The 24,963-nt window shown below is 37.5% G+C and overlaps 2 protein-coding genes across 5 annotated transcripts in view; one reads left to right on the top strand and one right to left on the bottom strand.

The window, feature by feature from the left end:
• The window catches only part of ppp1r9ala (protein phosphatase 1 regulatory subunit 9A-like A), a 57,009-nt gene extending 45,218 nt beyond the window's left edge, over positions 1 to 11,791 (top strand). The window contains exons 12-20 of one of the 4 annotated variants that reach the window (XM_079881753.1): positions 1,850 to 2,001; positions 2,104 to 2,366; positions 3,265 to 3,315; positions 3,471 to 3,542; positions 4,953 to 5,151; positions 6,728 to 6,772; positions 8,674 to 8,790; positions 9,172 to 9,360; positions 10,283 to 11,791. In XM_079881753.1, the coding sequence (XP_079737879.1) occupies positions 1,850 to 2,001; positions 2,104 to 2,366; positions 3,265 to 3,315; positions 3,471 to 3,542; positions 4,953 to 5,151; positions 6,728 to 6,772; positions 8,674 to 8,790; positions 9,172 to 9,360; positions 10,283 to 10,441 (1,247 nt within the window). In that variant the 3' untranslated portion in view covers positions 10,442 to 11,791. Of the gene's footprint in view, positions 1 to 1,849; positions 2,002 to 2,103; positions 2,375 to 3,263; positions 3,316 to 3,470; positions 3,543 to 4,952; positions 5,152 to 6,727; positions 6,773 to 8,673; positions 8,791 to 9,171; positions 9,361 to 10,282 lie in introns of all 4 variants that reach the window. The other 3 variants (XM_079881752.1, XM_079881754.1, XM_079881755.1) reach the window with 3 other exon arrangements.
• A 2,020-nt stretch (positions 11,792 to 13,811) lies between these two features.
• pdk1 (pyruvate dehydrogenase kinase, isozyme 1) lies at positions 13,812 to 21,595 on the bottom strand. Its single transcript, XM_079881768.1, has 11 exons — positions 20,838 to 21,595; positions 20,243 to 20,384; positions 20,082 to 20,153; positions 18,763 to 18,947; positions 18,429 to 18,524; positions 17,839 to 17,916; positions 17,630 to 17,706; positions 17,362 to 17,460; positions 15,956 to 16,066; positions 15,559 to 15,672; positions 13,812 to 14,593 (listed from the first exon to the last, which is right to left on the bottom strand). Exons 1-11 carry the CDS (start codon positions 20,944 to 20,946, stop codon positions 14,453 to 14,455), a joined length of 1,224 nt encoding a protein of 407 aa, XP_079737894.1. The 5' UTR covers positions 20,947 to 21,595; the 3' UTR covers positions 13,812 to 14,452.
• Between the last annotated feature and the right edge of the window lie 3,368 nt (positions 21,596 to 24,963).

Here is a 24,963-nt window from a genome sequence, read left to right as displayed (position 1 = left end):
TGCTTACATATGCTATGGCTTGTTTCTGCTTCTTCTTTGCCTGTGTTTTAAATTGGATATTCAGTACTCTTTCAGAAGATAATGGCGCCCCCTACCCAGTGCCGGCTGGTGCTGAAATGTTTGGGGGTGCGCAAACAAACAAACAAACTGAATTATTAATGCAGGACTGAATGCAGGCTAATTGTTAAATAACCATTTAACAATGATAATAATGTATCATTACTGCTTAGCTAAAAATGGAAAATTCAGCATTTAAAGCATGTCATAAGGTAGGGTTGGGCAATAGACAATTGCCAAAGAAATCTGAAATTTTGGCCTGAATGGCGATGTATGGTATTATCTCAGTATTTAATTTTTCTTCTATTTGAATAAAAAAAAAAAAGTATTTAATTACATTTTTTTAATTTCATATCCTGATCTACATTGTCCTACAAACAATGTTCAAATTGAAGGCTATGAAAACAAACATAGTGAATCAGTCTATCCAAAAAAGGGGTCAAATCACATTACATTCTAACATTGCAACATTACAATCTAAACACAAAATAATAAAGCTTTTTAAAGTAGTAGTTACAATAAATAAAAACAAAACTGATATCATAAAAATACACTTGTAGGTTGTGTGAAATTCTATAGCACATTTATGTTCACCAACAACAACAAATATTCAACAAAAAATATTTTAGGAAAATACATTTATATTTTAGTGTTAATGTATATTTTAGTCAGAATTATTGCGCTCCTATTCTATTGCGCTCCGTCTGGATGCACGCGGCGGCGCTCGTTCACGGAAGTTTAGCTTTCAGAAGCTCGTCCACTCATGACAGCATAATGGGAATATTTTCTTGACTTTCTAACATTTACAGATGGAGAATATGTCCGTGAAATATAAGTTATGCACTGAGGAAATTATTGGGTGCCACTTCAGCTTAAAGATTATTAAGAGAGGTATATATTTGTTTCCACCAATCGCTGCACAAGTTAAGGTTACGTATGATGACGAAAGCACGTTCGTGTGAGCCCTCCCATAGAGAATGCATTGCAATGCCTGCTGTTCAAAAAATAAAAATCTTTGTATGGAAGTCTATGGGAACACTCTGAAATCGCCCAAAAAGAGGCGGATCTCCACAGAACGTGACTTGATGCTGATTGGACTATATCCAGAGGCAGAACAACAGTGACGGCTGGCGTAACTCTGTGGTTGAATGCGAATGTGATTGTTGCCCAATCGTCCTAATGAAGAAACCGCCCTTTCCCTACCATATAACAGTGAAAACACGGAAGGGAAGGGAAAAGCAGGGAAGCTTTGTCTCATAAATGACAGAAAATTCCGTCAATTGTGGGGAACGAGTTAAACTCTTTAGGTGCGGTCACATTAGCGAAATTTTGTAGGAAAAAAAGGTCCATTGTCAGTAGCGTAGCAATGTATGAAGCACTGTTTACACAGAAGTCACCTTCAAACCAAGCAGCATTCTGACATCAGCGTTGAACACGAGCGAAATCGGCATGGTGAACTTCTTCGCTCTAAGTCAAAACTCCCAATTGCCCAATTGAAATGACTGGATTTCACCCACAAAATTTTGCAGAGCAATGGCAAATGTGACCGCACCGTTCTATCTTTTCAAAATATGTATTCATCCAGGCAAACAGAGCTCAGCCAGACATACAGAATACGCAAATTCAATTCCCTGAGAAAACTGTGTACAAATGGACCAGAGCGTCTTAAATTCTGCCCACACTGTATATAGTACAATACATTTACAGGGAATGAGTGAGTAATTTAGACAATTGGAGAGCTTTCCAAAGATCTCCAAAAGCGTTGGTTGATGATTGGTGGGTTGTTCTCCAGGAGCGGACTGGAGTGAGGTGGTTCCCGAGACGGAGCGTTTGGACACCAGCGCCCATCGTGCAAGAGCCCATCTGGCTCAGAGGTCCAAACGCCAGCCCCCGTCCCGAAGCAAACTGAAAGAGACGCTCAGCTCTCCGACGGGACAAGCACAGGTCACAAAGAGCTCGAGATATTCATGAGCAGTTGACTGCTGTAAAAAACAAATTCATCTTGTTTAATGTCTCTGACGTTGGATGCGCTTATCTCTTTTCCAGGGTGAGGATGAGAGCGAGTCTTTGAGTCCAGATTCTCCACCGTCTCGTAGGAGATCAATCCAGGAGAGTTTGTCCCTGCCGGTGGCCATATCTTCCCCTGCAAACCACCCGAAGGATGAAGGATCTGTTACGAGCAGCAGCCAATCAGTGCAGAGGGATCCTCAGAGCCCCGCCCTCTCACCCCCCAAAGACTCCTCCCCCTCCAGCTTCCTGAGGAACGTGAAGAAGAGAGAGTCCAAAGGCAAGGGCAAAGAGGTCAAAGAGGTCAAAGGTAACTAGCTGGATTTAGGATTCCATTATAATGGAGCTTTTTACAATTATCTATTTTCCGCCTAGCAACAGCAATATGATCAAAAAAAGACTTATTTAGTAATTATTATACAGATAGATCTGACTCCAAATTCTGACTGGGTAATTTTTTTTTAATCATTGCTCAATAAAAGTGTTAATTTCTTTAAACAAAAAAAACTTTTTAAATTGCATCTACTACTAGTGGCATTTGTTTGCACGTCCTGACTGTGTTTCCTGACATAATTCATGAAAGGAATGTAAAATAAAGCACAAACATGACAATGTTTGAATGGGACAATATGCACAGAAATGCACCTAAATAATGGCTGAATTCTTATACATACAATGTATAAGAATTCATATAAGAGTTCACATCAAGAGCGATGACTATAACGATAACGATAAAGATATGAAAGAATAGCAGAGTTCACACCACAACTATAATGATAACGTCACAGAGAAATGATATCGTTGGAATCACTTTCCAAATGATTTTTTCCAGCTGATGAATGATACACAATTACAGCCAATCAGAATCTCTATAGAGCTTGAGCATTTAAAGCGGCAGATGACAAAACTTAGCGTATAATAAACAGAACGTTATCTTCCGCTTGTGTAGACGCTGCTATAGTTATCATTAGTTATATTTAAGTTATTGTTCTCGGTGTGAACGGGCCTGTAGCCTGGCAGACATGATCACTAGAAATGCTGCACTGAAATGGCTTGTTAAAGTAGTCCAGCTGTTGAGTGATTTTGCCTCAAAGAGTTTTCTCATTACTGCGACGAGAGTGCAAATCAATTCATGTTAGCCTGGCCATCAGATGTTTGTCTGTGTTTGTGCTCTGATACATTTCTGTTATTTATTTCAGACGAGTCTAATGATGCAGCTGGAAAAACCAAAAGAAGATTCCCAGATTTTGGGTTGGTGCAAAACAACAAATCCCCACCATCCTCCATAGTGTCTTACAATATCAATAAATGAGCCTTGAATGATTTACTGTGAAGTTACTGTTTTTTTCTAATTGTAAGTTCATTATGGATTGTGTTGTATATAATGCATGTTGTTTCTCTGATAGTGGTTTAAGGAAATCTGGAGGAAAGGGGAAAAAACTGAACAAAGATTCTACAAGGGCGTCACTGGACAGCAGGTACACATGAACACACACACACACACACACACACACACACACTGATGAATCAAATCCATTTGATATTAGAGGTTTGTCAGTGTGAAAGCTGTTTTCCCAAATCTGGTCCTCTGTAAGGAACCATCGTTTGGTGTTCTGCAAAGTTTGCTGCTTCTGTATTTGAAGATTTTTTTGTTCACGTTTTTATGGTATGCTGGAAAACAATGATCAGCATTTCATTTTGAAGGTTTTAAAGGCTTTTATTGGCAAAAACATTCAATGTATGCAAGGACTCAATATTTACAGTGTTGAATCATCATCATCATCTTCATAACCTCTGTAATTCACTCAGTCATGCTGGATATCAGCGTCTGGGCCAAATCCTGACGGATGGCAATCCATTCTTGCTCAATTTGTGGACTTCTGCTTGTCCACTCGCCTTTTGAGGACTGACCACAGGTTCTCTATGGGGTAAGATCCGGGGAGTTGCCTGGCTACGGATCAAACATTTAAATGTAATGATCTCCGAGGAACTTCATTATCCCTCTTGCCTTGTTGTGACATGGTGCTCCATCATGCTGGAAAATGCACTTATCACCAGATTGCTCCTGGACCGTTAGGAGAAGTTGCTCATGCTGGATGTTTTGAGACCATTCTTTATTCATGGGAGTGTTTTGGGGGAGAATTGCTGCTCCCTTGGATGAAAAGCAACCCCTACACATGGACGGTCTCAGGATGCTTCTCTGTTGGCACGACACCAGACTCATGGTAGCATTCACCTCTTCTTCTCCGGATAGTCGATTTTTCCAGATGTCCCAAGCAGTCGAAAGGGGGCTTCATCAGAGGAAATAACATTGCACCAGTCTTCCGCTGTCCAATCCTTGAACCTCCTGCTGAATTTTAGTCTGTCCTTGATGATTTTCTTGGAGAGAAGTGGCTTCTTTGCCGTCCTTCTTGAGTCCAGGCCGTGGTCCAGAAGTCTTCACCAAAGTTCTTTCAGGTCCAATATTCTTTGCAGCTATTTCCACACATGCAAGGCCATTTTAATGCAAGGCGATGATGGCTGCAGGTCTTTGTTTGAAAGTAACCTTTGCAAACACAAGAACACATTGGTTGGAAGGGAACCTTTAATAGTTTGCTTTGATAATCCAATCAGAATGATAGAGTGAGACTTGTTCACGCTTTCCCATATGCTGATGATATGATTAGTGAAATGGCCAAAACAGGGAAATTTGGGTTTCGAAAAAGTTACAGATTTTTGGCTTATGAAGCATTTTGCAATTATTTAAAATGCATCTGTTCACAATAAACTTGAAACATTGTGAATCAGCACCACAACAACTGAAGCTAAACACAAACTTTATGTGACTGCCAACTCTGTATTGGCTGTATGTGTATTGGCTCTTCTCATGTCTGGTCTTGGTGTTGCAGGGGTTCAGCAGAGTTACTGGACGAGTCCGGGGGGCGAGTCTCCCCCGCAGAGTCCATGACCTCCATCCCCACCTGCATGCCCTTCTCCTGGTTTGGAGAGAAGGACAAAGAGCGAGACCGAGAGCCGTCGTCCTCCACCAGCAGTCTCCCATACACCACTGCAGAAGCCAGCGAACACACACACAACTCCAAGAACAAGGTGAGAACTTCTTCTCTCACGGGGCCGTTCTGCGCAAGAAACCTGAATTTGATTCGCTTGCACGGATTAAAACTAATTCAGAGCTGTTACAGAACTTCGAATGTATATGGGAATTTTACACCATTTATAAAACAATTATCTTACTGTGTGGAATGTGAATTCTGACATCACTATCTGGTATCATTACTTAATTAATATATTGATCCTTGTAGTTTCAGATCTAAATAATATGTAAATCAAAATGTCTAATTATATCAAATCTAACACACATGTGGCACATTTCACAAATAGAATACAAAAAAGTATTATATGAGCTGTTTTTTTGTGTTCATTTCTAGCAATAAACATAAAACAAGCTTAAAAATCAAGCAAAATTGATCAAATTAAACCTAGTTTTTAATACTAAATAGTATTCATGCTAAGTTAATCATGTTATAAAATAGTTTATGCTTCTCTTTAATGCTTCTCACAACAAAAACATGAGATCTGTGCATTTAAGGCTTTTTTAAGTCAAGGGACACCAAAGTGTATCATATGATTCATATTCATTAAAAAATGTCCATCATCTACATACCGTTCACAAGTTTGGGTTTGGTAAGATATTTTCATGTTTTTGAAAGAAGTCTCTTCTGCTCACCAAGGCTGCATTTATTTGAGCAATAATACAGTAATATTGTGAAATATTATAAGAACTGTTTTCTATTTGAATATATTGTAAAATGTAATTTATTCCTGTGATCAAAGCTGAATTTACAACATCATTACTCCAGTCTTCAGTGTCACATGATCCTTCTAATATGATGATTTGATGCTCAAGAAACATTTATGATTATTATCAATGTTAAAAACAGTTGTGCTGCTTCATATCTTTATAGAAACTAGGATATATATTTTTTCAGAATTCTTTGATGAATATAATCTGAAATATATAAATAATTTGGAATAATGGTTTATCACATTTGATAAACTTAATGCATCCTTTCCTAATAAAAATATTAATAAAAAAAAACTAAAATAAAACAAATTGTTGATCCCAAACTTTTGAAAAGTAGTGTATGTACTACTGACACTTTCTAGCGCAGGGTTCCTCAGACTCGGTCCTGGAGGGCCACTGTCCTGCACAGTTTAGCTCCAACCCTGATCAAACACACCTAGCTGTGAGTTTCTAGTGATCCTGAAGACATTGATTAGCTTGCTCAGGTGTGTTTGATCAGGGTTGGAGCTCAACTCTGCAGGAAAGCGGCCCTCCAGGACCGAGTTTGAGGAACCCTGGTCTAGTTTATATCATCGCTTGTAAAAGTGAGTCATATGGGAGAACTAACCAGCTTTCTAACAACACACGACTAAAACTAAACAACAAATATCTGGCATCCAGCTGGACTTGGTTCAGTTTGTTTTCAATTGTGAGATGCTAAGGAGAAGCAGTGTCAGAGTATTCTGGGATGAAGTCTGCAGGCATGTGGATGTGATCAATAACCGGACACGTGCGTGTGCTCAGAATATGACTATGAACCGCCTCCGGCTGAAGCGTGTTTGGGACAGTGATGTCATATTATTAACCCCTCTCCCCGAACAGACAAACCTCTCCTGGTCTTCTCTGTTCAGTCGCTCCTTAGATTTGGTACAGTATATTTTCTCTTATAGACGCTCAAATTGAATCTAGCAATGTAGTGAAATTCTAGCTGAATATCAGACCTAGTGTCTAGCATTAATAGTTGTAGAATCACATTAGTGTGTGTGTGTTTGTTCTGAATGCAGTGCACTAGATGCATGATGCTGCTTATTATTTAATCAGATTTAATTGTACAATCACTCTTTTTTTTTTTTTTCTCAAATGATTATTTTTCCAGCCTCCAAATACAGGCTTCTGTTGTCAATAAAACAACATTGTTGCTCGTAGATGCATTACGCTGCTTATCTGGTTTAGTATGTGCTGTTATGTTGTAGTTGTAGGTAAGTGGGGATTGACCGATATGAGTTGGGCGATGTAATGCAATATTAATTGGTTTGAAAATATTGATTACTTTCATTTTGATGAGCTGATATTGATTCTTAAATCCCAAGATCGATTCTGTTTATGCATGAAAACACCTAAAAATGATTTGTAGCGCGCTTCCCATCCAGTAATCGCAATGAGCTTTAGTTTAGTTTTGATAAGACACAAACTCAATTTTATCACAAAATTCAAACATATGTGGTTTTGTCGCTCTTCAAGCAGCAAATAAACCGATCATCTCTTCCTCTTTACTACAAGTTATAGCATGCAATAAACATAAATGAACATCAGAAGGAATGGTGAAAGAAACAGTACTTTTACTTTACGGTAACTTACTGAAATGTCTCATGTAATCGCTGTTTCAACTGCAGAAAGAGTCTATAAAACAGCTTGTAGACAATGTTGAGTAATGTTACATTTACCTCAGAAAATGAGCATATCTCGAGCTATACAAAAATAACTAGAGGAGAATTGTAATAAATGTATGCATTATATTGCATTATATTTTTACTCAAGCTGTCAAATAAATCTTTCAGGAAAACAACCATTGTTTGAATGTTTATTTGAACAAATGGATTATAGAAACATAATTTAATTAAAAGAAGTTAAGATAAAAACTGCCTTATGTGCAGTTTTAAATGTTTGTATACAACTCAGTTTTAATTATATCTAAAAAAATAAATAGCAATTGGATTGTTTGGACTCATTTTAACATTTTAATATTATTGTAATGTACCAACGGACAGGGTTTCTTGTCTAGTTTATAGTTGATATTTTATATATTATATTATGTACTGTAGCTGATATACAGTATAACCAAATGAATCAATATCAAAACTGAATTAATCTGAGCTTGTGAATTGGAATCTAATTGATTCAAGAAACCAGTAACAAGTAGAGCTGCACGATTCTGGATAAACTGAGAATCAAAAAAAAAAATGTTTGTTTCAAATAGAGATCAGGATTCTCCCACAATTCTGAACAAACAACTAAACTAAAATAATGTGTCATTTACTAGAGGTTCTGACAAAATGTTAATTGATGTAGTCTATTTAAAGAAAAAAATAAATAAATTGAATAATTTTTTGGGGGGAAAATTTCATTTAGAATGAATGATTCAATGATTCACTCATAATGACTCCACTTGTTTCATTACTGGATGAATCAGCGTTTTTAAATGAATCTCTTGAATGAATGATTCAACGATAAAAACATTTCTAAGTCATTTGTCGCCACCTACTGGTGATTTAATTGATACAATAAACTTTTATCCCAGTACTTCTGAGATAATTTGAATTACTGTAAGACAGAAATGATGATACCGTGAATAATGTGCCGTACTTACACACACATGCGGCATTTTATGTCCAATCAGCAGGACTAGAATGTGTTTGTGTTTTAGTAATCTTAATTGATTACGAGATGCTCTGGGGCTGTGCATCAGCTCATTCTCTAGGCGTAAAGAGCTGAAAATCCCCCAGTCTTTGTGTTTGGATAACAAATCCTGCTTTCTGTGCCCGTTCCAGAGTTTGTCAGTGCTAGATGATTCGAACCATAGCAGTCCTGCTTCAGATTTTTCTGGGCTGGTGGTGGAGCCCAACCTGTCGGGCCGCTCTCATACACTAACCTTCTCCTCCAGCGAGGTGAGTGCAGATCAGACGTCACGTTCGTTTGCATGGCTTTCCTGTGGCGTGTGAAGGGTCCTCTGGAAGGTCAAGTATTGTCTCGATCCCCCGCGGAGTTCCTGAGTTGAAGTTATTTTTACTCTGAAGCGCTGCATGCGTGTGCTGATGGCGATCCCCGTTTCATTTCATGTGTCTGTCGTCAGTAGTGTTTGTTTTGCATGACGAGAGGATCGGATGCATGTCGCGTGAACATAAGCGGATAGCATTCATTCTATCCTAAACACATGCTGTGTGTTTTTTGCATTATGGTGTTAGAATTTGGGATGAAAATGTTATTGAAATCTGCCAGGTTTCATGAGATTCACCTGGCTGATGTGTGTGTGTGTGTGTGTGTGTTAGATGCTGGACGAGGAGCCTTGCTCTGGAGGGAAGGAATATCACTGGCAGACCCGTCCGGTCTCTGATTGGACGTCCCAGCAGGTGTGTCATTGGCTGATGGGTATGAACATGGATCAGTACACACCTGAGTTCAGCACACAGGCCATCGATGGACAGCAGCTCCTGAACCTGGACAGTGACAGACTCAAGGTGAGCGGGCGGAGCGCTCAAAGGAGGATTTGATGTCAGAACTGTTTCTAATCTGATCTTAAAGGGATAGTTCACCCAAAAATCTAAATTCTGCCATCATTTACTCATCCTCAAGTTGAGTTTCTGTCTTCTGCTGAACACAAAAGAAGATATTTTGAAGAATGTCGGTAACCAAAGAGTTGCTGGTCCCCATTGAAGTCCATCAACTGTTTGGTTACCCTTATGCTTTGACTTCCAAAAAAATATACCCATTATAAAGCTTGGAAGAGCCAGGACATTTTTTAATATAACTCAGATTGTATTTGTCTGAGAGAAGATAGTCATATACACCTAGGATGACTTCAGGGTGAGTAAATCATGGGCTAATTTTCATTTTTGGGTGAACTATCCCTTTAACCAGTATATCAGCCCACCCTTAACAATAGTGACATGAAATTATTTCAGGGATATTTTAGCTTCACAGCCTATGATATGAATGCAAAAAGGAAAACACAATCTTTTTGAAAGATCTCCCCCTGGTGGCTGGCTACAGTATAGCTCATAAACCCACCCTCTCCATGTAATCCAATGGGACACGAGTCAAATTAAAATATGCAATTACACTTTAGTTTTTTTGTCATTTTAGGTAGGTATCATATTGGCGCATGTTCAAGTGTTAGTTTTTCCATTAAGTTTGGTTTTAGTTCAGTTGGTTATTTGATGCTATTAAAACGGGGTGTAACATCATGATTGACAGCTGTGCTGGTCAGTGAAGGCATGGTACACTTTCTTTTTATTTCAAAATGCAACTCTCCAGATTTAAAATATGCATTAATATCACTACATTAAAGACGTGCTTAATTGTATATCGCCAGCCGTAAAGGCCTCAATGCCACTGTCGTCTTCTGATTCGCTCGTGTGTTTTTGAAACGCTCTCCCACAGGCTCTGGGTGTGTCCAGTCAGAATGATCGCGCCATCATCAAGAAGAAGCTGAAGGAGATGAAGAAAGCGCAGGAGAAGATGGAGAAACAGCGGGAAAAGCGTGAGAAAGAGGCCCGACGCAGCGGACGCCTGCCCGCCAGCACTGACTCGCTCTGCTGAAGATGATGTTCAGTGCCATGCTTTCTTCTTATCTACTTTCCTTCATGTTCGGCAGACTGGGACCACTTTCTTCAACACACACACACACACACCCACACACTAAAGGAATCTCTGTCAGTGAATATCCTCACATATGGAGTACGGTCAGTAATATCCTGTGCTGTAACACTAATGAAGCTGCTTATGAGAACATCTTCACACACAAATATGAGCAGAATATACATGTTCATCTAGAGGTAGTGAATTTAATGAGAAAAGCGTTTACAGACTCTACCCATTTGTGGGCCTGTTGCCTTCACTGTTAAAAAAAATATTTTTTAAACCGTATTTTTGTCTTTTTACCATTAAAAATCTAAACCTCCTAAAGCAAGATAAATGCATAAGAAGCTAACAAAATTTTGTTACATTTTGTTAATTTGCCAGTGAAGAAAAATACATTTAATCGATATTCTCTGAAAATAGGTTTTCCTTCTTTTCAGAGAATATGAAATCAAGACAAAATACTGATTAAGAAAATGATTTTTTTGCCGTGATTTTTTTATTAGGCTAGCTTGTGAGACGATGAATATGGCTGTCCAATGTATAGCAGACCAAAACTTTTATTAGTTTTAATTGTATTTTATGAAACCACTCTAGGGGCTTTAAAAACACTCACTAAGGGATATATAAATATTTAGATGCCTATTTTCACAACTTCGCCACTAACATTGTGGCACAAATAGTGCTTTTAAAAAGATTTCATGTTGTATTTTTAGTACTTTTTGCTGGAACCTTGTACAGTCGAGTGATATTGAGCACTATATTTTTTACTATAACAAAGGGGAACATGGTTTATAAATGTACAAATGAAATATTTTATACACGACTATTAGCATAGCTTTAAGGAAAAGACATTAACTTTTGTACACATTTTCTACTAAGTAGAATAGCTTGTTGGTTAAAACCATTTTGCTAATTCTGAAAAGCAGAGAGTGAAACTCAGTGAAAGGTGTTTGTACATCTAATCTTGATAAATACATACTGTTGGTTGTTTTTATTTGGACGGTTACTGCTTTTTATGTTATGGATATGGTGCAAAAATACTTAATTGTTACAAAATATAGCATCTTTTATTAGCTGCCATCACCCAGATTGAATTTCACTAATAACAAAGGATGTAATGAATACTGGATTATCATGATTGTAAGCTTGCCACCTGTGCTCATGTCATCATGATTCTGTGTCCTGTGGTTATATTTTTCTACCTTGTAAAATAGATGATTTTGGACACAAAGACTGTAAGACAAAATCAAGCTTTCTATCTGGTACAAAGCGCATAAACTGCTAAATAAATGCTTTCACCTCTCGTAGAAAAGATTGTGTGTGTTCAATCCAAAATGCGGTTTCAGATCGTGTAATATTTAGAAAGCCTTTTCAGTCACAGCTCAGTTACCTATTAAAGGTAGGGTAGGCAATTTCTGAGAGGCTAGCAATTTAGCGAGCTAGCTTTGAAAGCATAAGATCCCACCCTCCCTTCAGAGCGTCTCCAAAGCCACACCTCCTTTAAAACACATGAACACGTACAGCAGGAGCAAACAAAAGCGTCAAGAGAGACGGCGTTAATCTACCTCATGTCTCAAAGCACATCACATTACAATAATAATGAACATAAACAACTTAAAGGTGCATTGTGTAATATTTAGGAGGATCTGTAGACAGAAATGCAATATAATATATATATATAACTATGATTTCAGTGGCGTATAAAGGCCTTACATAATGAACCGTTATGTTTTTATTACCTTAGAATGAGCCATTTCTATCTACACACACTGCGAAGTCCCCTTACACTGAAATGGCCATTTTGCACCGACATGTTTCTACAGTGGCCCTAAATGGACAAACTGCTCTACAGAGCGCGTTTCGTCACTATGTTGTTCTTCGTGCAAAGAAGCTAGCTAAAATCAGCGAATAAAACACTGACACAATGATGAACAAGTAACAATAATATTCGCAATACCATTGTTTTACTGAATAAATAAGTAAATATAATTTCTTAATGTATCTTTGTAAAGAAACCTCATTGCTGAACTGGCTACTCTGCTGTCTCAGATCACGAAATCTTTTCCTGTCGGCAACCGTAACTTTTGATGGTTGCAATTTGTAACCTCACCGCTAGATGCTGCTAAATCACACACTGCACCTTTAAAGAGCTCTTGTACCACCTGACTGCTGTAGATTTATTTCGGTGTTGATAGAGTTGCCATTGAAACGCATGAATTTGAGTCGCTCCGAGTTTAACATCAGGGGTTTCCATCTCTTCCAGATTACAGTAGTTATGGTGTGAACGCAGCATAAGCTGGTTATTTTGGTTCAGGAGGAACTGTAAAAGACGGCTGCGGTTTCGTTTGTGGCTCTCGGTGACTGACGTCTGTCTAACTCTGCATAGCATGAGACGCTCTGATGACGTGATGTCTGCAAGAGCAGGTGTGGAAATTCGGACCCAATGCAATGATTGGACGAACATTTTAGAGTCCTACGCCTTACATAGACGATATATATATATATATATATATACATTTAGAGCTCTTAACTTTGTGATTGCTATCAGGATGTGAAGAGACTTTCAACCAGCATAACAAAAATGTTTCTGCAACAAATCTCCTACCCTGCCTTTAAAGGGATAGTTCACTTAAAAATGAAAATTCTGTCATCATTTACTCACCCTCAAGTTGTTTCAACCCTTTATGAATTTCTTTCTTCTGCTGAACAAGATATTTTGAAGAATGTCTGTAACCAAACAGTTGATGGACCCCACTGACTTCCATAGTAAGAAAAAAAAAATGTAGTTTTAGGCAAAACCATGATTTTCTCAGCTTTTTGTTCATGATGTTGCTTTTTAATAAAACTTACCCACATTCAAGAGTTGATAAAAGAAAAAAAGCAGAGGCTCAGTTCTTTCTTTTGTTATATTATATGCACCAAAATATTCTGGGGGCCATGAAACTTGAAGAAAATGATCAAAAATGCTGGTGCTGGCTGGCAACTTAAAAAATAAATAAAAATTTGCAGCGACCCAAAAAGTGCATGCTAATGCAATGTGCTCTGAACATGAGACGAGTCTCATAAAACATGTCAAATAATAATATTAAATAAGAATAAAATCATAAACCTTTAAAATATTGAAAAAAGAAAAATGCATTCTGACACTGTGGTATGTGATTAATTTTTAGTTACACTGTAAGAAAACCTGCATGAACTGACTTAACATCCACTAAAAATCCTCAAATCAATCGTTGACTAAGTTATTGCAAAAGTGGCTAAAAAAGTTCGATATTATGAGAAAAGCATGTGCAGGGAAGCGCAATGACAGACAGTTTGAAGCGTCCAATCCATTTGAAATGAGGCTGCGGTTCCAGTCCGTCTCCAGAAGAGGCCACTGGAATTAAACTCAGTCCTTTATTGAACAGGGTGAGTTTCAAACATCTTAACACTTGTTTAAACCCATCAAAAGAAACACAATTCACACAAACATGCGATTTGTCACTTAAGTTCCTGAATTGTTACTTGGCTGAAGCTTAACATTTTCTGGTGGTGAGAAGCATTTAACACTTTAAACTATTCACGCTACACTCAGTTTCTTTAAAAAAACAAACAAAAAAAACATCTTTTTTTAGACCTTTCGATCTTTTCATCGTCTCTGAAAACAACGTAACACGTGGGACTGTGTGTGGAATGTGAAGTCCCAGTTATGCTGGTGCCAACATTTTAAATAATGATCAACATTACAGTCCATCTCAAGATGATGGATAAATAAATACTGACTAACACATTCAAATATAGAAGCAAGAAAACACACACTGGATCTCACTCAAAGGTAATACACACTCAACATACACCAGAACAGCAACTGCATCATCGTCTATCTGGGATGTGATGGCACTAGCAACACCTGTGCTAACTTCTAACACTGGTATTATTCTGACTCTTCAACACTAGCAGACGGATGAAGGGCAGATCCGCTGGACGAGTCTAGGCGCTGCGGAAGGTGGTCATGTCTTTGGGTTCTTTGCTGGGAACACACCAGTCGTCGGCCTCGTGGATGGTTTTGTAATGTTTCCAGGCGGATTTGTTGTAAACGGGAAGCCTCTCGATGGACTCGGTGGACAAAGCCTTCAGGAATCAAAACAACACGTTATTATGAATGGAATTCAATCAGGAGTGAAAAAGAAAAAAAATCAACCACTATTATTTCAGAAAAAGAAAAGCTAGTCATGTGGGAGAACCTAAAAAATACATGTCCAGTTCTTAAATTGTAATTATTTTAATAATAATAATAATATGTATTATTTTTATCATACGTGTTGGTTAGAATTTTTTTTTTCTGAAAGAAGTCACTTATGTTCACCAAGACTGCATTTATTTGATCAAAAATACAGTAAAACAGCAATATTGTCAAATGTTAATATTTAAAAGAACTCTTTTCTATTTTTATTTCTATATTATTCCAGTCTTCAGTGTCACATGATTCTTCAGAGATCATTCAGTGTTAAAAAATACTGCTTAATATTTTTTCAGTATTCTTTGATGAAAATAAATATTTTTTGTAACAATATGTTAGTAAATGTCTTTAATTCTTTTTTGATCAATTTAATGCATCCTTGCTGAATAAAACATTCATTTCTTAAAAAAAAAAAAAAAGTAAATCTTACCAACCCCAAACTTTTAAATGGTAGTGAATATATATTTTTAGAATCTAAATAATAATCATTTTATAATTACTGTGTTTTACAATAAATGCAATATTTATTTAAATTTTTCTTTTTTAAATCTATTTTAGAACAGTTTTGGATTGTAACAATTACAAACATCCCAACCTGCAAAAAGTCATTTCAGGGAGATATTTTTCTCATCACATTCTCATGACTGTAAAACAATGTTTTAGTTTTTTCCCCCATATTACTGTGATGAGAATTGTTATTTTGCATTACAGTAAAAAGAATGTCATATTTCATAATTAACAAGAAATGCAAAGCTTCTGAATGGACTTAAAATAGAATTAATTTTCTGTAATAATAATAATGAAAATAAGTATATAATTTTGAGTGGATGAAATACAGTTTTTAAGAGTCACTCACTCTAATGTAAATGACGGCATCTGTGCCGTATCCCTCCATAGAGTAGAGCTTCAGGTCACCCTGGAAATATCTGGCGTAAAGTTTGGAGAGGGGCAGCCCGTAACCAAAGCCAGCCTGAGACCACGACACAACACAGCAAACTTTTACTCTTAATAAACATTTAGTGGGTGCTTCAACGTCTCATTTAAGACTGTACAGGAAATATGTCATTCAAAACAATGCATTTGCCATTTTTATTGATCGAAAAGTTGAGACGGGGCAGGAAATAATGAAGGCAAGAGATCGAGAAACGCAGGCTCGAACGTCCTACATCCATAACTTTCTAACCATTAGAAATGAACCTGAAAGATTGCGGACTGGGTTATATGTTCATATTTCAGTGGTGTCTCATACTGACCAGAGGAGTGGCTCGAGACGTGTCCATCTGAGGACGAGGAGCAGTGGAGTAGGTGTACGTGAACAACCTGTCAATCTTCCTCAGTGGAACTCCGCCTCCACGATCACTGACCTATGACAGAGCAAGATGAGAGTCTGCGATTAAACTTAGTTTTTACTGTTTAATAGCCAATCAGCGATCAAGGATTCTGTCAATAAGTGCACCCTTATGTGGTTTCAAATCTATATGACTGACTGACTTCTGTGAAACATAAAAGAAGATACAATGGAAGTCAATGGTGACCAAAACTAAAACATCTTTTATGTTCCGCAAAAGATCATGAATCATAAATGATGACAGAATTTTGGGTGACCTATCCCTTTAGTAGGTTTTTCTTAATATGGAAATGTGTTTTTTTGTTTTTAATGAAATGAGACTCTAAATAAGAAACTAAAACTGCCAGTAGGTGGCGGTAAATGCCATTCATACATTCAGCTGATTCATTCATGATGAATGAAGTAAATGGCCCTTTTGAATGGCCACTGACTCATTTGTTCACCCTATTAGTTGAAAACATGTTCGGAAGACACACAACAGTTCTGGCAAAACTTGTTGGTAAAACTGAGCAAAAACAGACAATATTATGTCTAAAATATAACACAATATTAACTTCTTATTTATTGTACTGTTGTATAATTGAACTGGTGAGTTAAATGGGCTAATCGTTTTAACGAATTAATTATATTAACGCATTAATTCAACAGTCCTAATTGTAAAACATAATATTCAGCATCATTACTCCAGTCTTCAGTGTCACATGATCCTTCAGAAATCATTCAAACAAGAAACCCTTCTGATTATTATCAATGTTGAAAATCAATGGCTGCTTTATATTTTTGTGAAGAAAGATATTTTGATGCACAGAAAGTTCAAAAGAACAGCATTTATTTCAAATAAAAATCTATTGTAACATTTTAAAAAGCATTTACTGTCACTTTTGAACAATTTAATATATACTTGCCAAATTAAAGTACTACAAAAAAAATACTGACACCAAATTTTGGATGGTAATGTTTGGATGAAATATGTGAGGAATCTGGTAATTTCCTGGACTTATGAAGAAGGTCTAAGAAGTGATTGACTCTAACTGACTCTTATTCCTCGGCTGGGATCGTGTCGAGACTTTGAAGCTGCACTGAAACTCACATTTGGACCGCATTGAAGTCACTATACGGACAAAAATCCTGGAATGTTTTCCTCAAAAACCTTAATTTCTTTTCAACTGAAGAAAGAAAGACATGAACATCTTGGGTGACGTGGAGGTGAGTAAATGATCAGGAAATTTTATAATTCTGAAGCGAACTAATCCTTTAATAAGTCGAGGTGAGGCGTTACCACAGATCTGAGCACAGCTAGTCTGTCCGTACCTTGACGGTCAAGTCTTCGTGTCCGAGGACGATCTGGATGTGCACCGGGGGATATTCCATGGCATCTTCATAAAGTTCCATGGTAGCGCGCATGGCATTCTGCAGGAGTCACACAACATATTTATAGCTCAGCACTGCTGCACATCTAAAGAGCAAAGCCATCCACACCACAGGAAACCAGCCGCACAACTCAATTCTTACACTTCACTCGGAACTACAGATGATTGTATACATCAACACTTCAGAGATGTAAAACGATGTACAGCACCTTACAGAGCTCAAACACCATGTGGTACAGATGAGACGGCACATACACCACAACAATGGGTTTATCCGGTCCTTTAACTGCAGAGGAAACACATGAGAAACAGCAGTCACACTTCCGATCATCAGTGCCGAGTGCTGATGGATTTACCGATCATGAATGCAGTCACATGACTTCAAGTCAATGAATGTGTGTGCGCAGAAGAAAGTTACCATTAAATTCTTCCAGTACTACCTCAGGTGAGCTCATGTAATACCGGTCACACAGGTTTTGGGCATTTTCATACGCATCTATAAAAGAAAAAAATGTTTGAATGTTGATTAGAAAAGTAGATTTTTACATATACTGAAGAAATATGGGTGGTGCTTGTCAATGCAATGCTTTGGGTGGTAAGACATTTTGATCAAATTTCACCTAAAAATACTAAAAAATTAACTAGATTTCCTTAATGAAGTCTACAATATGTATATCATGTTATGCCATGGTATCTTGCCAAAACTGAAAGATCACATCTATTTGATTGAACAAGTCTAATTTAGGACTAATTAGTTTTTTTTGCATTGATATTATTTTCATAACAATTAGGCAAATTTCAATTCTCAGTGATGTTTCTCATGAGATTTTTATTAGTTTCTGTATAAAAATGATATTATCTAAATTGTATTCCTACATTTAAGTATTCATCCATCACGATAGCATTTGCTGTACTCAATTTAATTCATGCTTATTTGAGTCATTACCCCACAAATAAAATATTTGTAACTATTGCAAAATATTTATATGAAAGAAAAATCCCGGTCACCTTTGACCACATCAGTGACGAGACAGTTGGGGTCAATGCTGCCGATCTGTTTGGGATGAGCAGGATTGACACGCACCTTTCCCCCAAACAGAAGCGCTGAAAACACACAGACATCATCATGTTATTGACATATTGACATAAAAGGGTGGCGATCAATGAATGCGATTCAGAAATGTGGGGCACTGGTGGCTGTGAAACTCGTAAACACACCAGTCGCTAATCCAAACTACACTACGAGTGAACATTCCAGGATCCCATTCAACTGACTTTACATTTCTGCTGTCCATAATGGGCCCTATTATAAACTACAGCACTAGAAGAGTGTGTGTCTCACTGTGCTGGTTCAGGAGCATTCTGATTGAAATCCTGCTCATGTAGAAGCGGTCCAGGAAGTACTGCATGTTCTGGCTGGTGATTGGGTCGGTGCCGTAGGTCTCCTTGTACTCCACCACTCCTTGAGCCATGGTGGGAACTACATCATTGTGGCGGTTTCTGATCTTAATCACAGCATCTGTGAAGCTAAAACAACAGAGGTGTGTGTTAATGTGTGTAAAAGTGTGTGTAAGCACAAGCAGAGCTGGAAGGTAGAGGTCTTCATGGGTCCACTTGGACCTGGGAGGGTTCAAGTGGGTCCAAAACTTTTGTATAAAAAATGTATTTTAAATAAATGTATTGTGTGAATTTCCCCCTTTAGGCATAAATAATGTTTATAATCTAATATAAATGTGCTTTTACTGACAAATTCTTTAAAGTCCCCCTGTAGTCAACCATTTTATCCCTTAAAACTCATCTTTGATCATCAAAATTAAGCAATTTCTTAATCGAGTTACATTGCTTGAATGTAACTCTACACCCTTGCCTCATTTAGTATACGCGGTTCTATGAATTTGCAAATGAGCCCCGCCTCCACTCACTCACACCAGATCAGAGGTCCACTCATTGACGATCACATGTTGATCTGATTGGTTACAAGGTAGTGTGTGACGTCAGAAACACCAGCGATTTCAAAGCGTGTTTTTGAGACTGTCTTAGAAAATACTCAGCAATGGTGTCGACTTATGAATTTGCACATGGTTTGTCTTAAAGCCTATTAAAAACACCACATAGCTGGATTTTCACCACTAAGGGACTTTAAAATATGCAAACCTTTTGTTTTTCATTTTGAGCATTTAGCAATACTTTACTACTTAAAACAAATACGTATCAATAATTCTATAACATTATTATTATCATCCCCACTTCTCTGTAAATTCGTGCTTCTATGTAAATAATCAATCCCTTCTTGACATTGGTGCATGCAGCAGCTCCAACTAAACACTCATTTAACAATGAGTGCTTATTAATATTAACATAAATATAAATTTCCTTGCAAATAAAATTACTGATAAGATTTTGGTCATATCGCCCACCCCTAACCTACCGTGTGTTTCTAATTGGTCATATCTGAATTTGGTCATACCCGGTTGAAAAAGTCACCAATCATCTTTATTTTTGGAAATATATTTTTGAGCCGGATGCGGATTCTGTCATAACTTTTGTCTCGTTTTAAATTCCATTATGCACGTTGGGTTTGGGTGTGAAATGATTGGGGTCAGGTACAGATCTTAGGACCAGAGAAGACCTCTACTGCAGGGAATTTGATGAATCTCTTACTCTTGTGTGACCGTTTGATCATCCATATTCCTGTCCTTGAACTCAAGTATATCCTGGAAACTTTGCATGTACCTGCAGAGATGCAACAAAACCAAAAAAATGTAGCTCAGATATGCAAACATATCCCAATAATAGCACTACACGCATGTATTCGCACTGACCAGCTCTGCACCAGGTGCACTGAAGGAGTTCTCAGTAGGTTATCAGGCAATAAATCGATTTCCTTCAAAATATTTGCCAGCCTGACAGGCAGCTCCTGCCTTAGAAACGTGAATGACGTTTTCTCACACGCGTTCTCTGAACCTGAAGAGAAAAATGTGTACAGAAAGACAGAAAACTATGAGAACATAATCATCATTTGGTGATTTCACCATTTAATTGATAAAGGTGTGACTGAGTACAGGATTCCCAGAGTTATGGGCACTTGGGGGTCCAATAAACTGAACAAGGGGCCCAGAAAACCCCTGTCTAATGCAATGTAAACACCATGATATAAAGATATATAGATATGGTAATCCAACAATACCATATGTAAAATGACTGTTATTTATATCAAATACCATCATCTCATGATACTTTCCCCACCTATCATTCTATTCTAATCTACTTAAAATGACAAAAATAGAACAGGGATTAAATATTCAAACTTTTGTTTTTGTTGTCTCTCGATTCTACTCCACTTTAGGATTGGATCATGTTAGATACTTTACAGTTCTTTTCACATATTAAATTGTATCCACTTGATTCCAGACTTACCAAAATCTATGAACTGTTTCATAGAGAGAGGAGAAGGCGAGAATCTGGAGTAAAAGTCGATTTGCTTGGAAATAGAAACAGCCTTCATCAAGGTCCTGAAGATTCTCATATTGACGTCTTTTGCTGTTTAGTTCTTCAGAAAATCTAGATAAATGTGTCCTGTTGGTTTTCTGAACTCATATTTTTTTGTCCAAAATAAAGTCAGCAGAAGACTGTGTACTTGTTTCTCGTGGTGTAAAGTTGAATGTCAGTCATGTTCGCACATGCATCGTCAGTTCACTCATCCAGAATCAGTGATCCGGGTTTGTCCAGGGCTGTCTGGAAAATGCAGTTCCACTCTGTAGAAAATGCAGTCCTGTATTGCCCGGTAATGGCATTGCACACATTATATGATGGCCCTACACATGCAGGTAATCCCGGAGTAATGCTTGACGTGTGTGAAGACAGATAAGCACTCCAGCAGTGTGTGTGTGTGTGTGTGTGTGAGCTCATCTGATATGCAGGAGCATCTGCGCACACTGGGCCTCTGACCGCAAGACACACGCTAAACAACACCGGCTGTGCTCCGAGGACAACACACCCTGAAAAAAGCCGTAATCTCTGACCTGTTTTCTTGATTGTCTATTTGTTTTGCCAGGTTGCTGTAAACACGTTGACTCGCGTTAAGGCTGCACTGACATAGATGTTTCATTAACGCATAGAGCGTCCACTTCTGTTTACTTCCGCGTTGTGGGACTCGCTGAATCACGTGACTGTCTGCGGCGTTCCCTACACGTACGTCTGCAAGATGTATCATGTCTGTTATAGATCACTTCATTAGGAAAGCATCTGTTTACTAACATCTGATAGACGTGCATTCTAAATCATAAACATCTTAAAGACATTCTAAAAGTTTTGAAGTTTTGACATCTGACAGGAAACGTCCTTAGACATATTGCAGATGAGCAAACAAACATTTAAAAAAGTGTCTTCCGAATGTAAACACGCACATCAAATAGACGTCTCCGTGATGTACGTAGACGTAAATGCTGAATAAATGTTTTCAAATAATTATGTGTGTGTGTGTGTGTATTTTGGGTATACATTTATACCCAGAAGTAAGTATGTTGAAAAAGGTGTCTTGTAAATGCCCCCTAAGATGCATATGTACAGTTCAATACAGTATGGAAATAGCTTCTTGATTAGAAGATTTACTTGTAGCCTAAATATTAATGATTTCACATTGTAGTTTTGGCTGCCCTGGAATTATTAATTAATCAGCTAAAGTAAATATGCTATAAAACCCCATTCATTCATTCATTCATTCGAGACGTGCATTTGCATGCGATGCGTGGGGCAACATAATGTAGCATAATGATGTCTAAGGGTAAGTTTACACAACAATGAGGTACTAAAATGTTTTTTCTTTGCACATTTTTTACATACAGGCTACAACGTGGTCAAAACGATCCTCGTTCACACAGATCCTTGAAAACGTCTGTAGGTATTCTGCTGTCAGGCCAGTAGTTGGCGATATCACTTTGTAAAGAAACACTAGCGCCGATAGACATGTAATAAGAAAACGTCACTGTTTTCACAAATTCAAGTTTTTGTCATTTACACATAGACGATTATGGTATTGTTTTCAAAAGTCAAAAGTTTGTGTTTTCAGGCCCCCAAAACGATGTTGTCGTGTAGGCTAAATGAACGGCCAAAATGTATAAAAAAGTGTCGTGTAGCCTAAACTAAAAAATCTAAAAAATGCATGTGCCCAGTTCAGTTGAATGATAACATTTACAATGGCGATGAGTGTATGAAGCAAATTGTTTGTTGAAATAACATTAACAACAACAATCTGTCAATCAGAACGTGCGAAAGTTGTGGTTTTTTTCCACGTATACAAGAATTTATTATTATTATTATTAGGTTTAACAAAAGCACAAATGCATACAACTGTCACAGACATTCAGTTATTTTGTCTTAGTTTCATTTTCATTAACTTTTAGCAAGTTTTCATTCGTTTCCCGATTTCCTTTGACCAGTTTTCCCGCCATTTATAAGTTGTCATGGAGATTAATTTAATGATCACAGGTGTTTGTCATTATTACCCTCATTTGCCTTTTATTTGCAGTCTTTTCGGTTCTCATTTGTCCGGTCTCGTTTGTGTTAAGGTTGAGTTTACTTTGATTACCTGTTCTTGGATTTTGTTTTTGGAGTTTATTAAAAACTGTTTGCCTGAATCTTCTTCTTCGTGTGCTTTCCCACAACCGTTGCTGACAACAACAACATTAAAAGTGACAAACGTAAACTGAACAGACAAACAAAACACACATACTGTAGGGCCAAGGGCAATAAATTACATATAAAGGTGCCTCAAAAGGCACTGTTTAACAAGGCAAAAGGTCACAGAGCATACAGTCAACTGTATATTATAGGAAAGAATGAACATTATAAGATGTACACAACGTTATGGAGTGAAATGCGTTAGTTACAATTCCCTTGATGTGACACCCTCATAGGAACACCCACCTGGGGGGTAAAACAAGTCTTTAGTGATTGAAATATTGCAGTATTAAGCTACCGTGTAATCGCATGGATCATCGATGAAATATCCGCTCTACTATTCTCTATTGGTCGTCACACAGCTAAAACAGTGTCCTACATAGCATTTTATGAAGACAAACACAATTTATCCCTTTTCTAAAATTCTAAAGGCCATTTAGAAGAAAGAGACAATATTGTTGTTCACAAAAACAATTATTTATTAACACCATTTATGAATTATGATGACTCCTATGGCTTGCCACTCTTCTTTAACTGTTTTTCTATCCTCCTGTCAAAGTGCTTCTGCTCACTGATAAAAAAATTAAACATTAAAAGTTTTAAAAAGGACATCCATGGTGAATTTGATCTTGTCACTGTGTGTGTGTGTGTGTGTGTGTGTGTGCTGCGCAGAATTGATGTCAGGTGAGTGTGGATTGCATCAGTTTGCTCCTGATCTTTAAAGTACAACGGCACAGGCACTTGTTGGTGGAACACTTTTGGAAAAATTGTCAAGACACTTTGATTTCTTTTGGCCACTGATGATGGACTGTGCAGAGAAAATGAAAAATGACATTAAAACATGTCCATGTATATCTCCTCTGTAAGTCGTTTATTTACTAGACAAGCTATTGGTTTGGAATGCAGTTCAAATTGTATACAAGTTTAGATAGGGAGATTTTCATTTTCTTAAGTAGGCTAGCTAAAGCAAACACACACCTTTATGAGATGCAAGTTAAAGAGAACTTGGTAAAGACAGAGTATGATAAATCCCACATTAAGTGCACACATAGCCTACATTTTAGTCCAGATCAGTAAATTAGATAATTAGATCATCTCAAATAAGAAACAACTCAAACTAGAATCTACATTCGAACCATATGGGAACATTTTTTAATGTGGGTTTTATCATGCATGACGTTGGAAATAATCAAAATATTTAAATGAGTGTGCAGTTCAACTCTTTACTTAGAGAGAGAGAGAGAGAGAGAGAGAGAGATTTACATACATACACATACACATTTATACACATATATGCCTATTATAAATGTGTATTTTGTGTGTTCACACCATAGACTGTAAAAAAACAAGTTCACATATTTCCATATTTACTGTAATGTTGCCCCAGAAACCATGTGGAGTGTGTTTTAATGCAAGGAGTAAACATGGTCTTACCAGAAGAGGCCATCTCACGCAAGCTAAAGACAGGCAACAAAAGAAAATTAAAAAGAAAATTAATTTTGAGAGTGAGTAGTGAAGACTGGAAACAAGTTTGAGCCAGACAGAACATCAACCTGACCGTCAAGAACTTTTTGTCTCTCGAAATAAATTATAGACCCATCCATTGATATATAGAAATGAATTGATATCTACCCTAGCTCTATCTAGCTAATCGTTTATAAATAATAAATGTTGCATCATGCTAAACAACAATAACTTTGGCAACTTTGGCTGAGGCCTACCTCAGTCAGTTCGTGTCGCTGTACAGCCTCCTCCTACTGGACGCATCAGGAACAACAGGGCCTGGGACGTATGGTCTGCAGCCTCCCCACTCATTGTAGGCTATGGACAACAAGCTGGTAAAATTTACAACAAAAGTCCTGTA

This window comes from Squalius cephalus (genome assembly GCF_949319135.1).
Source record: "Squalius cephalus genome assembly, chromosome: 9".
Lineage (NCBI taxonomy): Eukaryota > Metazoa > Chordata > Actinopteri > Cypriniformes > Leuciscidae > Squalius > Squalius cephalus.
Note: the sequence above shows the minus strand (reverse complement) of the source record. Positions and strands in the feature narration are given on the sequence as shown.